The 16,981-nt window shown below is 41.1% G+C and overlaps 1 protein-coding gene across 7 annotated transcripts in view; it reads left to right on the top strand.

Annotated features, from left to right (window-relative positions):
* Nucleotides 1-16,981, top strand: part of trappc9 (trafficking protein particle complex subunit 9) — an 84,862-nt gene that overhangs the window by 35,336 nt on the left and 32,545 nt on the right. For 3 of the 7 annotated variants that reach the window (XM_008332095.2, XM_008332093.2, XM_008332094.3), the window contains 3 exons: nt 2,659-2,801; nt 7,796-7,906; nt 16,550-16,703. In XM_008332095.2, coding sequence (XP_008330317.1) covers nt 2,659-2,801; nt 7,796-7,906; nt 16,550-16,703 — 408 coding nt within the window. Of the gene's footprint in view, nt 1-2,658; nt 2,802-7,795; nt 7,907-13,433; nt 13,989-14,014; nt 15,442-16,549; nt 16,704-16,981 lie in introns of those variants that run through there. The other 4 variants (XR_003052640.1, XM_025065091.1, XM_017041357.2 and 1 more) reach the window with 4 other exon arrangements.

Raw genomic sequence — 16,981 nt, 5'->3', positions numbered from 1 at the left:
ATCCCACGTCTGTTGAATTACAAAATCAGTGTCTAATAAAGGAATTGTAACTATGCATAATATCAACGCTAATAACAGCTGTTTGGTTTTAGTTTCATTCTGTTTCTGGTAGCACAAACGGATCAAGCAGCTATATATAGTTACCGTATTTCATGTGATTAAAAAACCGTGGTTTTGCAAACAGTGATTATGAATATTCCCAAATGTGGCTAACGGCCATATATTAGCAAATATAGGAGCACTAAATGTTGGTTAGTTTTGATTACTTTGTTACTCATCATTATATATTCGCATAGCATTTTTCTTCCTATTACGTGAAGGTTAATTCTTCAATAAACCAAAGATCTTCAAACTGACACTAGTGTCAAATCAGACAATATGTCAGATTGTCAGAATTTTCAACCTTCAACTGAAATAAGTGGTGTGAGAAATATTAACGTGAAGATTCACCTTTAGGAGGTCGTCAGTCTGTTGTGTTTGCCCCCCCCCCACCTCCCCTCCCAGTGTCTTGAGTCACTGGCCTGGACGAGATTGTTGGGGGGTGTGGGGGGAGTTACAAGAAGAAAATCAAGCATTTCACCATGCTTACTGGACTTGAATTCATGTGTGAAATTCAGCCGGGCAGGCCAAGTGTAACCCCATATGCTGTTGTACTCGATGACTGAACGGGTGTTGATCGCATTACACTCAGATGCACAAGTGTGCTGTGTTTACACCAGCCTGCTTCATCTTCCATCTCATCTGTGTTTTCATATGTGTTTTTTTTTTTTTCTCTTTTTGAGCGTCTTTGAATAAACGTCTGCTGATTTCTGCCTGTGGAATTCGTCTTCTCGGATCGCGCTGCCTTTTGCTTTCAGCTCTGCTGGTCTCATCTATGATGCTGACTTTCACATTTTCACGCTTGACTGGCTGTTGATATAAGGCAGCGAAGAGCAGGGGTTGATGGAAGGCTTTTCACCGCAGACACTCCGCCGAGTAAATGCTGTGACACTTGTGCAGGGACCGCACGATTATATAAAGGAGCAGCCATTTTGTGTATGTATGACCCAAGGGTCCCCTGTTGACCTCTTCCTGATCTTGGAACAAATGACACTCTTAAGGTTGAAAAAACAGTCTGTAGCCAGGAATGTCAAGTCCACGGAATGGACAGCTTTGAGGCTGTTGGCTGGATGGTTCTGACGACTCTTTGGACTGCATACTGACGTTTAAGTTGTCCTGACTGACTGACTCATAATATATCAGACTGGTTGACAGCCCCCTCAGTCCTCATCAACAATGGTTATTACTCATCTTCCCACCAAGAGACCATTAGAAACCATGTTTGTTTGTTTTCTTGTCTCTCACGACCTATCAGGCCACCAACAAACAGACAAATGACACTGTGTCTGTCCGTCTCTGAGACACAAAAGCGTGTCACGAGGCACAAAATGGCGGCCGATGATCTACATCTGTGTTTTGTATTCATATATCTTACCCAGACTTGACCTGAGGTTCCCATGAATATTTTGAGACAGGATTGTTTTTTTGTGAGCACTCTGATATTCCCAGACTGACGTCTACACGCAAGCCAACGCCAGCATTAATCCATATCCAAATACTGCATTTAAATGGCCTTTTGGCCATTTCTGGGTTTTCCCAGAGTGCCCGCCAGGACACTAAACAGCTCTGGCCATTTCTGGGTTTTCTGAGAGAAACAAGAGTGCCCGCCAGGACACTAAACAGCTCTTTTGGCTGATGGCTCACTTCCACACCACTAGGCAGATGCAATCCAAGCAGGGGTCAGTTGTCATTTTAGGGACAATTAGGCACACAGACGTCTCGCCGCTTCATTTTAGCACACTGTAACCCCACTTTGTATCGGCCGTTCGACCACCTGTCCGAGTTATGAAGCAAAACCTCAGGAAATCAACAGCAAATTACAGGAGTCCACCCTGAACAGGGACGCGTAAGACACCCCTAAATGTCTGCGATATGACACAGGCTTCACGCCTGTCAATCTGACAAGCGGTCCACATTGTCCTGGGGGCTGGAGTGATTAAATATTAATATATCATTTGAAATGTAATCCTTCTTTATCATTTTTAACAACTGCTGTGAGTTTTTTTCCTGAGTGCTGAACTGCTGCCTTGCCAGTAAACCCCTGGCAAAGGGCACCACTGAAGCTTGAATCATTCTGAGAGGCTCCTGTCTCAGCATGACGATCGCTCTGACGCTGCATTCAAGGACCGCCGTCGGGAGAGACGCGACCGTGCCATAATCTCTCCAGTGCAATGTGTCAGGGATCCTTATCTCAGTGCCACGATTGAAAGGGCTCTTAGCTTTCTCTGCACTTCTCGCCTTTGTGTTCACCCGTCATGTGAGGCGGCGACAATGGAATCTCTGCCGTTAGCTATTCATTTCCTTTTTTTTTTGTCATATAAAATGCAGTGTTTGTGTGAAAAGATAAGATTGATCGTCACACAAAAAAATGCAAAGAGCCTTTCCAGAAGCATCGCTCTCTTTCATATATATATACATATATATATACATATATATATAATGCTCATTAAAAAGGGCTCAAACATCACAGTAAATCAAATGGAACCCTGTTAAAGTCCTGCAGCTTTTTTGTGCTGAATTTGTCTTTTTTTTTCTGCTGTCTTCTCCCCCCCTTTTCAGACTTTGGAAGCAGTGCTAAACTTCAAGTACTCTGGTGGAGTGGGCAAAGTGGAGGGCTACTATAGAGAACTGACTCTGGGAATCCATGTTGATGTGGAGCCTTCTGTGTTCTTCACCAGAGTCAGCACCCTTCCAGCAACCAGGTACAGTGATGTGCTTCCTGTAAAACGTCCCAGGATTTCAAAGTTTTTTTTTATTTTAGTCTGCGATCATCATGCAGAAGCTCAGGTGCAAAAAATGTGAATGTTGGTGAACATTGAACAGTTTATGCATTATTTGGATTTTTTTTTTTTAATCCATTTTTTCTAAGATTTTGAAAGTAACTGGGAGCTAATGTGGCTAAGAATATACTTCCACAGTAAACTTTTGTAGTAATAGTCTGGATCGACTAAAAATGCAGACACTTTCTTTTGTTCGCTCTGGTAGACAGTGGGTTATTTTTCAATACTTCCTGTAGTGATCAACTGCATCTCTGGTCTCTGCTCTGTTGTGTTTTTATTGATGGTGCCAACTGAAGTACACAGTACACAGTAAGGTTGAATATATATATATATATATATATTATACTTCCAAAAGCAGACTATTTTTTTAAACAAAAATATTTTTAAATTCCTGTTTTAATTCTAAAAAAATTAAAAATATACCAGGGTTGGAGGAAACATCTGCTTTTTTTTTATTGTTGTTGTTCAATAGCTGTTGATTCGTCCTTTTTGCAGCTCTTCTCCGAACACAGACAGGTCACCTAGTAACAAATATGAATGAACATTTTATGTCAATTTGTTTTTGGCACCATCTCGCGTGTCTCCATACCTCGCTCTTCAGACGAGTACGCACACTCCTCTGTATTATACTTGGCCCCAACTTTTCCGGCTCCCAAAACTCTGGTGAAAAATCTTGCGGCGAGGGAGGACAGATCACAGTTGAGTAATGGCCACTTGAGGTGAATCATTAGCTGTAATAATATCTGCAGTTGAAGCCATCCGTCTTGGCTCAGCGCTAAAAGATGTGCTGCGGCGGCTGCCATACCATCACCCTGTCATCTAAACCCCCATCTTCCGAACCTCCATCACACCCACAGCACTTTCTGCCTCATCTCACTGAGGCGCGGCGTTCCCTCAGCTGCATCTCAAAACATTTCAAGTGCGGTCAAAAGGGGAAAACTGCAGAAATGTTTTATTTCGCAGAGCTTACTATCACTTTAGCCACATATGGACACGCAATAGGCCCCGCTGCAGTACTTCAGAACATGTGAGGCAAGAAACAAGCGTTGTTGAATTTCACAAAATACAACTTCAAAGAGAACTTTTAACTGACTGCATGTACAGTAATTGCGTTCCGATACAGCATCTTATCTATTCGCTCAGTTTCTCTCACCGCTGCCCCCTGGGGACATGTCTCTTTTAATGCAACCAAATCCCGACAGACATTTATTCTGTTAAATGTCCTGTTACATTTTTTTTTTCCATTCCTCCGTTGTACGTTTTTCAATTATGCTGCCCCTTGAATCCCCATCTGAGCGGCACCGCTGCAGCTGGTATCGGTCGTCTGAGTGAGAATTAACGCCGCCGTCTCTGAGTGAAACATTAAGTAAAGCTTAAGGCTCGGGTACGGGTGTCACTTACACTCGAGTCGGCGCGAGTTAAACCTGGTAATGAGAAGAGATGCAGATGTAATGCCTCGTCTCTGATTTGGTCTGTTGCTATATTCATGACCGACACTTTCTGCCTCATCAAGGCTGACGATATGAGTAATGGCAACTACATAAATACATAAATAAAAGCCAGACACCAGAGGAGTTTTTTTTTTTATGAGCCACATTGAAAATCTCTGCTCTCAGATGCAACAACATCCAGTTGTAATCTAAAAGTAGAAAAGTACAGTGGTGTTAGAAAACCTCTGCCCTGTTGCAGCCTTTACAAACCTGATAAATCTCCTTATTAAGCTGTTTACGATTCACCACTGTGGCTTTTATTATTCCGGCGGTGTAACGTCTCCCCATTACGGTTACATAAACAGCAGTTCTTCTACTGTCAGCCCCTGTGTTTGTACAAAAGTCTGTAAACAAACCAGAAACAGCCCCGGTGTGTTTCTCAGTAGCGCACATGTTCTGCTATCGTCAGTTAGCGCTAGGCTCGCGATCGTGTACGTTAAAATTGAGGTCGTCCCTGTTAAAGATATGAAGCGTAACAATGCTAATGTTTCATGCTTTGCGTGCCTTACAACAAGAAGGTCACAGGTTTGATGCCCCCAAAGAAAAAATTGCATCCCAGATTCTCTCTTGTTTTATTAATCTGTTCACATTGGCATTGTTTACGTTCCTGATCATCTTGATCTAGCTTGACCGCACAATGCGAGTTGAATAACTGGCTTTTAAAGCAGGACGTGTGGAGGCCTGAACCCAGGCGTTGGCGCCATCTTTCATAGTCCCCTGATGTTTTCGCTGCAGTTCATTGCTTTGCTTCATCAGCCAAATGGTCCAGCTGGGTCAAGTCATATTGAAGGTGACAAATGTTTCAAAGAAAGTGACAAAGGGCCCGGGCGTGTGAAATGTCCAGCGATCCATTATTTATTGGGAACCGTTAAAAACCCCATTTGTTCAACATTCCGTTGACTCGGTCAAATCCCGTCTTCCACTGGGCCCGATCAGGTGACCCGTTTTGTTGTACTGCTACATGTGTGTCTTTTATTCTTTGTTTTATTTTTTTTATTTTTTTTTTTTACTAACATTTTTTCAAATTCCTCTTTTAAAAGAAACCTGCTCCCTACTTTAGATGAACACATTTTTAAATAAAACATTAGTCCATTAGGAAATAATAAAAAAAAGATTACTCTTCAACTCTTCGTCAGGTTTTTATGGCTGTGTTAGATTTAATCTAACTTGATCTAATTTAATACAATTTAGTAACTAGTGTTTTTATTTTTATTTATTTTTATGTTGGAATGGAGAAGCGCTGCTCTGAAGGGACAATTTATAATTCATTTATTTTGCAGTGTGATGCACAAACTGACATGCCAGTAATTAACTCTGGCTGTTTTCCTCTTGTCATTAAATCTCTCTAGTGGACATGAAAAGTAATCTGTTGCTTACTGGCTGCTGTGGCTAAAAATAGCCACTCATCAGCAATCCTCTAAATCCAGCAGGGCTAAGTGCGGCCATTAGATTTTCTTTTCGTGGAATATGTCACGTTTTGGAGCCACTGCAAGGCTGCGAAATCAGCACTTATTGATTGTGCATTAACGGAATTGACTGAGGTGTGGGCATAGCTGTCCTGATCCGAGATGATTTTTTAACCTACGCTTTATTGTGTGCAGTTGTCGATCCTACTACTTTATAAACACACTCACGTCTTTAAAATCCATGTCCTCTCTGGGTTGATTTATTGTTTGCCGGGTCCTGTCGGGTAATTGAGTTCATAACGTTGTTTGAAAAAAAAAAAAGAAACGTGTCGTTTTAACCAAGCATAAGGTAATAATAAAAATGTATGAAATATTGTTTCACAATAAGAGCATTCGAAGCCTTCGCTTAAGTTCTGAGAGAAACTTTTCGGCAGGTATCGCAAGCCGTCATCGTGATGTAGTTCTATGGAGCTAAATGTCAACGTATGCCTTTAACTGTCATTGGTCTTCCTGTTCTAGCTACTTAGTAATTCATTTTTGAGAAATCATAATAAAGCCTGCTTAATTATAATCATGATTATGACTGTGATAAATCATGATTAATCCTCAGCTTGCCTGTGATTAATCTGATTTAAAAAGCCGAATCATTTGACAGCCCTGGTTCATGCACGCACAACGCTGCTGCTCCTGCCATCCAAATATTCAGTGCACTGTGCATTTACAAAAATTAACATTTATTAAAACAGTATTTTGCATTTTAAGTTCAAAATAGTCAGTGATGTCAATAACTATAAATTACATTTTTAACATTATTTTTATATCCAAAGTCCTGGAGTGAGCGTGAAAATTTCTAACCGTCTTCGTCTTCATTTCAAACCCCTGCCTGCGGCCCCCGTCTCTCTTGGCTCACTTTATCTATTGTACTTAGTGCATGAACAATGAGCCGTACGCCTGTTGCCGTCTGATTGATCACCTCTGCTGAAAACACCAGTCCATAAATCAGTGCCTTACCCCGCACGAGCCGTTAATCACATCAGCCAATGGAGACAATGAGACAATTAACGAAACAGTGGTCGACCAAAGAAGTGGCTGTATTATCCAGTAATTGCCACGGAAGGTTATCAGAGACTTGGGGAAGTTCAATTTGAGCATCGACTAACCCTGAGGTTTACTGTAAGAGGTGACGTCCTGGTGGGACGCTCGGTCCAACTCAGCCTGTCTTGCAAAAAGGACAGGTTGGGCTGCTGCTTTAGAGTTTTTTTTGGATATTGTCCGCCCATCACTTTGACAGAAAAAATAAAAATAAAAAACTTTTTTTTAAACATAAAAATAAAGATAAAAATCTAAATCTAATTATACATATAATTAAAAATAATTAATAAACATCATATTGGCTGCAGTGACCAGGAGGAAAACATAGATTTTTTTAGATTTTTTTTAAGTAAATTCTGCATCATCTCTCATCTGCCTTGATCTAAATTACAAATCGGACTCTTAGGATCTGCATGACAAAACCAGGCCTGTGATTGGGTGGGGATGGCCTGCTCCGAACAGACCAGTGAGCCTGATGAAAGCACCTCCATCTTTGAAGTTATGACAAGGACTGATGGACACTTCTCACGGTCCCTGCTCTTGATCTTTTGTATTTGCTCCGTCCACTGTATATATTTGTGAGCTGTGTTTTTTTGGGGGGGAAAGTTACAGTAAACACTAATGTAAAAAACCCTTATTTTCATAAACATTATTTAAAGCAGTGTTACCCAAACTTTTTTTTCTGTCCACCCATATTTTAAAAATCACAAACCTTCGCGTCCCAAGTCAATAGACATTATTCGTAAACTCCTGGGAAACATGATGCGAGACGACCCCCCCCCCAAAAAATCTTGCGACCCACCTGAGGGTCGCAACCCAGTGTTTGAGAAACAGTGATATAAAGGACCAGGCAGATGACAGATGCAGGAATTGTCTGTTAAAAAAACCCATTCTGAAAGTGCTCTAATTTTTTTTTTTTTTTTTTTAGCACACGCCAGTGTCACCTCCTGCTCGACATCTTCAACCCCACAGAGCATGAGCTTACAGTCACCGCCAAGAACAACCAAGACCTGGTTCTCCATGCAAGTGAATGTCAAAGGTAAGTCTGGCTTTGGTTTTTGGTGTTGTATTTTTCGTTTTAGTGACAGACTAGAGTCACTAAATTTGGTGGCTTCTGATGAACATTTCCCTCCAGCTCCTCTCTGTTTCCCCCCGCCTCCTAAGACAGTCTCTGCGCCTCTCTTCCTCTCAGCATTTACGGCCTTCTCTTCTTAGTTGTTTCAGCGAAGAGTGGCAAATTACGATTCCTCTCAGCGCTGCCTCTCCGGTGTATCCTGAGCCATGTGCGGAGGTACACTGACGGTGACTCATAGGACTTTTTTTTTTTTTTTGCGTTAGGAGAGGAATGTTCACAATTGAAGGGAATTAGTGGGTGGAAAGGGACCGTTTCAAACAGAGCCACGCTGCTCATCCTTCAGGTCGATGGAAATCATTTTTATAATGATAATCCTCAAGTCCAAAATAGCTGTGTGTTCGTAAAAATCAATTGATTTGCTCCGTAGGCTCAAGGATGTCTTTTTTTTTTCAAAAGTGGAAAAAAAAAAACCAAAACAATTTAATATGTAGCAAAAATCCCTGTTCCCAACTACCAACAGAAGGCTGGTGGGCTGGCTGAAATAAGACGGTGTGACCTTCCTGCAGTCGTAGGTGGGAAGAGTATTCCCTCAAATAAAGCACACCTAACAGAAACACGAGTACAGATGTCCTAAAAAATGTAAGAATAAATGTAGAACTTGAGGCGGTTTGTGTACAAACACTTGTTTCGGAATACACAGAAGTATAAAAAATGAATGTGGCGTGCAACTGTGCCGACGGCGGGTCCGACCAGAATTCTTGAAACTTGACTGAAACCTGCTTCATCCATCGAGTAAACTTACGAACTACAAACAGTACATTTGCAGGAAGTAAACAGTCATGTACGCAATTAAGGTTTTATCACGTTTGTGATCGGAACCCAGTTAAATGAGCAACTGACTCATTCTCTCCCCAAGGAAATTTCATGTCTGTTTTTTTTTTTTTTTTTATATCTCCATGTGAATCATCAATGTGTTTTGATTAACGGATGGAAGTCTGGTTCAATCTTTTCACTTTAGTTCCGTTTTAAATGTCAGCTTCTTAAATAATACGTGTTCGTCGGCCCCATCTGAGAAACAGTCACTCTTTGAACACATCCGGTTCTGGAGTAACTGTTCTTTGTTTCTTTAAATATTATTTTAAAAAATAGAAAAAAAAAATCTGTCTCTAATCAAGAAAAATTTGCTTACATAACTGAAAATAATATTTTAGAATAAAAGCACCTCAATTATTTAATAAAAAAATCCACTAACTTGTAATAGCTACTAGGATTTTCTCATGCTGCGTCCCTCACCTCGGCTGTTCCTGCACAGGTAGACTACCATTGTGTTTCTGCTCCGATACGGAAGCTGTGACAGCAATAATTATAGTATTTAATTCATATCCGAAACGTCAAGAAACCACCAACGGAAAAGGTAATTAGTTTCCACAAATGTCCGGCTCGTTTTCTTTCTTGTCGCTAAGTCTCACAGGCAACAGGATTCATTCTTTGTTTTTCCTTTTTAACTCTGTAAAACGTAGGAAGCATAAAGGGCCTGATCAGGATATTTCTAATCCTATTTGCGTCATTGCTTGTCATAGTCTTTGGAGGAGAAAAAAGACAAATTAGAGAGTGTTGTCTTTCTGTATTTGTTTGCTGAAATGTTTCTTTTTTTCCATTCATCCTGTCAGGAGTGCTGACATTTTTGGGACATTTAGGAGCTAGTTGACCTTTTGATGGAGGTTTCACCCTTTGTTTAGTATCACTCCCAGGTGGCTTTGCAGCTCAGCGACAGCGGACATGAACTTTATGGTCCATTTTTGTCCATATTTATTTCATATTTCTTTTATGAAAAAGTTAATTTGAGGTCAGATCGTAACGCACCACTCCTTCGAAAGATTAGAACCAATCTCTCGACTCTGAACCCTGACTAGAAGCTGATATAATACGACACAATGTGCCTGTGAGTTGCAAAGTGTCAGGTCTGGTAACGAGCTCAGATGTAATAAATATAGACCAACATATCTCTGCCTTTGATTGACGTCCCCTGCGGACGCAACCCCTGCCTTTAACTCCTAACAATCATCTCTTTCATCCAGTGCAAATGTCTTCTCCTGAAGTCTGCCAGACACACAGGTTCATTACCAGGAGATTGAGTCAGACTATGGGTAGAAAATGGTGGAAACAATCATTGTTTCACCCACATGCTACACATGCTAAGGCGGCCGACTCGCGCATGATCGTCCGCCGCACCATTCCTTTGCTCGTCTCCCGGCGAATGACGGTTCTGCCGTTTCATATTTCTTTTCCTCCCAGTGATGAATGAGGTGTCAGCCGCAGCATGTTTTCTGGAGTCGTTTTCCAGTCCGAGACTTCAGTCTGACAGTCGCCAAATGACCCTGTCAATCACGCACGTTTCCTTTGCTGCTACAAACGGGCTTTAATTGTTCCCAATGAACTCCCTTTATGGATACACAAACAGAAAGGAAGGAGGGAAACCTTCAGGCACCGCGACAAACACAGCAGCTCCGTCTGGGGATTTAAATGACTTCCAGACCTGTGTGTGTGTGTGTGTGTGTGTGTATATAACTTGAACATAAAAGCAGCAACAAGCAGCTGGTTCCATCTTTTTGTTTCAAGCTGGAGTTTTTACTCAGTGTCAGCGGAAATAATCTGTGGAAAACCAAAGGTTGGGCAGCGTTCACGTGTATTTACGTTCCTGGAGTGAGTATTTCTGTCTTTGTCGGCTCGGGCGAGTGGTTTGAAGAGAGAAGTGTCAGTTGCTTTCATCTCCTCATATCATTTCACAGACATTTCTTTTTACAAGGTCTTTATATCCTTGATACAGTTCTTTAAAAAGGCAAATAATAAAAGCGTAGTACATCAGAATCTGAATGGCCACTTTAATGTTCGGCTGCTCGACAAGGTCACTCAAGACCAGCGCCGTTACAGCCAGAAGACTTGGTTTCTTTTTATTTCGTTTTTTTTTTTTAACTTGCAGATCTTTTTCTGCCTCACAAAATAAATTGCATTTTCTGAATGGGACTCGGTTTTCAATCAGGTTTCACCGTTACCCCTGAATATCTTGAATGAAATCTGTCACTATGGTAATTTACTGGATACCTATTTTTTTTTTTTAAAAAAGACCAGACCTGATTTACAAACCTGAATTTAGAGATTGTTTTTGCACAATGTTTAAAAATCTAAAAATAAAAGAAAACTTCATTAATGAATATTTATTATTTATTTTATTTTGTACAGAAAAACATTTTATTTTTTTTAATTTATTTTTTTAATTTAAAGCATAGCCAGGACCACGGCCATGAATAAAATAAATAAATAAATATCTATGGTATTTTATCTTGAAAATCACATCCCCTTGTCTATACAAATGACATAGTAATAATAATAGGATTCAAAGTGTATAGAATATAACTTGTGTTTACAGGTTGTCGTTCCTTCATGTGTTGTTGCAGTTGTCACTGCATATGTATTCATAGTGTAGACATGTCAAAGGTCAGATTGGAAATCCTCGTTACACATTCCTATAGGTTTCACTGGACTCATTTCCGCCGTCCCTTCGTGGTTTTTCTTCGTGAACGAGCGATCCTTCGTTAGCTTCCACCGCTGCGCGTAAACAGCGTGCAAATTAGCGCCTCAATCCCCACTCGCTTATTCTCCTCTGCTTTAGGAAGAAACGGTGTTTCCTGTGTATCACCTGACAGCCCTGACCTTTCTGCAGCTCAGCCTTTAATCTAATGGGGAAATTATGATGAGCTGGAGAGAAAATTAGAAACCTCTGCTATTAATATGAATCCAAGTAAGGAGTCATTTCCATAAAAGACATTTTTAAGTATTGTAATTAAAGGGGTTTGACTGCAAGTCAGTCAAGTCTTTATTTGAGTGATTCTTTTTTTTTTTTTTTTTCTCGTATGATAATTTTGGTGCTTTAACAGTATCCATTATACTTGAATTAGATTAAATTACCCCCTGGGGATCGTCACCGGGGCTCAGTCGTATCACAAAGGAAAGGTAAGACGTTATTAGTAAACTACGTGTCACAGAATATCCCTGAGTGAATTGGGTTCCGTGCAATTTACACAATATCTTTCAATCTAAGTCATTCTTGCTTGGCTTGTGCACTGAAAACTGTACAGACTCCCAAAGACAGTGCTTCTCAAACTGTGGTTCTTGTGCTCTCTAGTGGTACGCAGGGAAAATTCATATTTTCACGTTTACATTTTCAGTTGAATAAATCTGAAACATACCATGCACAATTAATACAACATTTAAACATAAACATTTGAAGCTAACAGTGAAGGTCTTCCCTGTTAGCTTCAAATGTTTATGTTTATATGCAGCTATATTCTAACGTTGGTCATCATGGTGGTACTCAGAGAGCGCCATGTTTTCTCAGGTGGTACAGAGTTTGAAAAAACTTTGAGTACCACTGCTTTAAGGTATTTGAAAGACTTCATATAATTTTTTTTAAGAAATATTTCTTGACCCTCTGTTGTTACCAGGAGAACTTGTTTTCAGCAGTATTTTCTCCATGCTGTGGCAGTTTTCAGTATTTCCGTTAATCCGGCCAACACGTCAACAGCAGGTTCGGACACGTGCGTGTATTTCAACTGCGTTTGCTTCCCATTCTTATACGCACGTCCCCTTCCCATTGGTCTCCCGATCTCTTTGGCTACGCTGGGACGGCGCTCACCGGCGCAAACACGCCTCATTGCAGGAGCTTCTTAAACAATGCCTGTTTCCATGGGGACCACCTTCTCCCATTCTTCTGCTGCATTTTGTAGTTGCAGAGCACATAATGCGTCTGCAGTCGCCGCTTATCCAATCATCAACCGCCCTGGCTTATTGTGAGTGTTATCAAGTGACTTTTCCCAAATAGCCTCATGCACTACGGCCAATTATCAGAAACGCTTTTCAGCCTCTGCTGGGAAAGTATATATATATTTTTGGGACAATCTTAGTACTGACTGCTGTTTGACCTCACACTGGGAATCAGCTTCACACCAGAGTCACATTTTTTTCTTTCCTTTTACCTCTTTTCACACAGTTTCTTGAAATAATGTGGTCTCTGGTGGGTCTTTGATGATATGTTGGCTGTGTCTATATGGGTAAGTTAAGGTGGCTTTTTGCACTTACAGGTCCTTCAGCACTGTGTATTTCTATAAGATGGGCAAGACCACTTTATGGCCAGTCGACAGAGACGTGTCTCTTATTTTGAAAATGTACTTTATCTTCATCTTGTCGTCTTGATTGTGTTCTGTGTTTTCATATATATATCTTTATATTTACTACACCGACTCCGTAATACATTATTATTCACAATCCACAATGGCACTGGTTTAAATCCTGCAGGGGGTTTAAGCCGCGTCTCTTTTCTCACTGCGTTGCATTTCTTCAGCCGTGCTGTCTAATAATGGCAAAATGCCCCCAAAACAGCTCACAGGATTTAGCAGCAGATGTAAAAAATAGCTCTCTCTCTCTCTCTCTCCAGCAGCCGAGGTAACACAAACACCAGGTTAATAACTGCACTAGGACTGCACCGGAGAATTCTTCCACAGCTATCTCCCCCCCAATGTAATTGGCCGAAAGGACTCCCCAGTACACAGAACGCCATAACATTGCAAGGGCACGTGATGGGCGGATTGGGTGAAAGGACGCCGCCTCCGCAGTTGCGGCAAACAGAGGGTTAAAGAAGTCAGCAGCGGTCTAAAAATAGACTCTTGCTCTCACTCGCATCTGCACAGCCCTCCGTGGATCTGGGCCCTAAAGCTTCTGCACGTGAGCTAAAAATAAACTCCTTTGCAAAACACACACACACAGAGAGCCTGGTGGTGCATGTTTGGCTCCCACCTTCTCCCTGGTGACATAGCACTAATGCTGGCTGTTAAAAAAGACGTGAAAAAGACGGTAATAAAATCTCCATCGTGGAGGATGGAACGTGGTGTTTGTGTTGCTGCCCGTTTATACTGCGTGCATCCCTTGCAGCATCCTACTTCAATAGGAGTGATGCAACATAAAACTCTCAACATCATCATTTATTTCTGATTTTTTTTTTTGCTGTTTATATTCCAGAATCTCCTTCCAAACCTAAGGTGTATTTAATGTTCCAAAGCTCCAGGCAGTGGTCAGATGAAAGCAACCCCACGTGCTTTAATGTGTTTAACATGTACTCTCAGTCTGATGCAACGCAGTCTTTAATAAGATGAGGGTCATTACACTGTGACCGGCTCATCCTCAGCCGGTGATACGACCGCCATTAGAAGAGGCTTCGCTGTCAACGTTTCCTGGAGGATGGTTGTAATTAGAATTACGGTGTCAGAAGTCACACGGTGATATTTGGTGGTACAACCGTGGTCTGCTTTATTATTTTTCATTGTGGAATAAAAAATGTATAAGAAGGATCTTTTTTTTTTTGCCATTGAGGCCAGTTGTCGGTCTGTTTGTCAGCCAATGCTTTTTTTTTTTTTTTCCCCAAACCCATTGTTAAGGTGGTAGCGGTCTGGTCATACACACTAACTTACTCTTCGCTTTTGATTAAACACACATTTTGGGTGAAATTATTGCATCGTTGCCAATCTGTCATCTGCTCAGGCTTCCGTTTTCATCCTGCAAAATAAGCGGCCAGGCGGTTCTCTTATCAGTGAGATGGCGGGAAGATGAACTGGGAATTAAAGTGAGAGATGTTCCATGGTGGCCCCAGCTCAGCAAACAGGTTGTTATTAAAAGCCTTGTAATAGGCTAGATCAGTCCGCTGATATGGCCTAATCCTCCAAGGGCCGCAGTCAAACCACTGGGAAATGGAGGCAGTGGGAATATTACTATAATACTATATAAGTATTACTATATACTCAGTGTATATACCATACTGCTATAATGAAAACGCTTTAGCTGCATCGTGTTTTTTCTGTTGGAAGCGTCACTCCAGACGCCTGGTATTTGACAGTAATTACTCGGTTCGAAGAAAACCAGTCCTGGCCGCCCACATCTATGGTCCATTTCCATTGTCACACCTTGGTATTTTTAGACCTGGTGAGTAACGTATGCTTTTGAAGGTGGACTCAATGAGAAACAGAGTCCATTTGAAGATGAGACTTCAGTCGGTGACATGAACCGTGTGTCACTAATTTTCAAAGGACGGTGGCGTCGAGCGCGCTCCGGCAGGACGAGAAGCGTCACTTTAGCGTCTCGGTCTTGAAGTCCTAATTCTTATTTAATTTGCGTTCTGCTTTGTGGCGACGGCTGCGAAAATGATAATTACATTGGCTTCTCTTCTTTATCTCACTTTGATGTGTTTGTGTTCGCTGTCGTGTGTGTGTTTTTTTTTGTTTGTTTTTTTGTTTTCTTAACCAGACATGGTCTTTTGTTGTGTAATTTCATTAGGGTTTGTTATCCTGTCTGTAAGTCCTTTTGTAGGTGGGATTATTGTTGAGCCCCTCCCTAAGTGGTTGGATTCAAAGCTAAGGTTTTTGAAAAATTCAATTGAACTTTGTTTCTCCTACAGAACTGTTTCATTTTTTTCTCAGTGCAGAAATGTTTATTCAAAAAAAAAAAAAGAAAAGAAAATATTTATGTGCCTTGATGAAAAAAAAGTGGGGGCCCGCCCCACAACTTTGGCAGCCAATGCATGCACTCAAATGAGTATTGCATAAAGCGAGAGAAGAAACCCTTTTAGCGGACCATGTTTAAGTTTGTTTTGTTTTTTTTGTCACTCTTCTTTGTTACTTTCTTCATCACCGCCATCTCTTGTTGAAACAGATCTTTGTTTCAGTTACTATTTCTGTCTGAGGGTGATAGACTGCTGGGAACAAGTTCTGCTGCTTCTGGAAATAGAGCCACGGTGTGAGCAGAATTCACAAATAAGGACCCTTGCAAATAAAAAAAAAAAACAAACAATAAAAAAAAAAACTTCATAGAGCTTTATAAAATAAAAGAAAGGGAATGGATGAGATTACCTGTGAACATTATCACTGTGGAAGGTAAACCCCACCCATCTTCACCTTCCATTTGTGATTTGTTTTTACCCACCTTGGGGGAAAAAAAAAACATTTCTAAATCTAAAGACACAATTAAAAAAAATGCTATATTTTTTTTTTCTTCCTCGACCTGAATGCTTGAGCTACTGTATGATTAAAGGTGGGCTTTGGGGTTTGTTTTAATCAGTGCTGATGCAGTCTGAGCAGAGCTTCTTGCACCTTCACTTTGAATCCTTATCGTGGCACTTGTTGCGCCCCCAGGCAATGAAAAAAAAACAGCTCTGGTTAATAAATAGCTTAGAAACATCCTCAGTACCACGGAGGAAGGCTGGGCCTAAGGGTGTTTGCTCAGAGTTTATGAATAATTTATGGCGTGCCCAACCTCACAAATCAGCCTGCATTCTTTATCTGTAAGACTCCACTGTAAATAAAGGTAAACACTGACCTCTGCGCTACAATAAGGCGTGGAAGTGTCCGCTGTCTTTCCGACCGAGGCTGCTGGGAGTAGTAGCTTCAGTATTTTATGGTGTTAATTTTTAATAACCTCCTCCATGGCGCAGGTCCAGTTCAGTTTGTACAGTTTCGCACGCAGCTTTTACTGTATTGAAATCTTTGTTACCAAAATCTGTTGCAGAATGGCTATCCAGGTGGACAAGTTCGACTTCGAGAGCCTGCCCAAGCCGTCCCAGGATGCGACTCGCTTCGCTAACCCCAAACAGCTGGAGGAGGAGCGCCAACATACCCAGGGCAGCCAGATCAACAGCAAGCTGGGCATTGGTTGGAGCATCATATCCTTTGAGTTTGACATCGAATCATGTGAAGTGACAGATAGCGGCATTTACTTTTTAAAAAAAAAAAAAAAAACAAACAAACAGCAAAGTCATCCATTGAAAACACCAACGTGTCACATGTTGCCATTTGTTGCCCAGTAAATTATTTCTCTGTGACTTTGCTGCCTGTAAACACTGCAGCAGCAGCAGCAGCCGCCCTGTAAAACCAGTGCTTGGGGCGAAAAAGCTTTTCTTTACAAAAAGGGAAAAACACCAGAGAAATAGAAGATTTGATT

This window comes from Cynoglossus semilaevis, chromosome 18, assembly GCF_000523025.1.
Source record: "Cynoglossus semilaevis isolate Cse_v1.0 chromosome 18, Cse_v1.0, whole genome shotgun sequence".
Classification (NCBI taxonomy): Eukaryota; Metazoa; Chordata; class Actinopteri; order Pleuronectiformes; family Cynoglossidae; genus Cynoglossus; species Cynoglossus semilaevis.
Note: the sequence above shows the minus strand (reverse complement) of the source record. Positions and strands in the feature narration are given on the sequence as shown.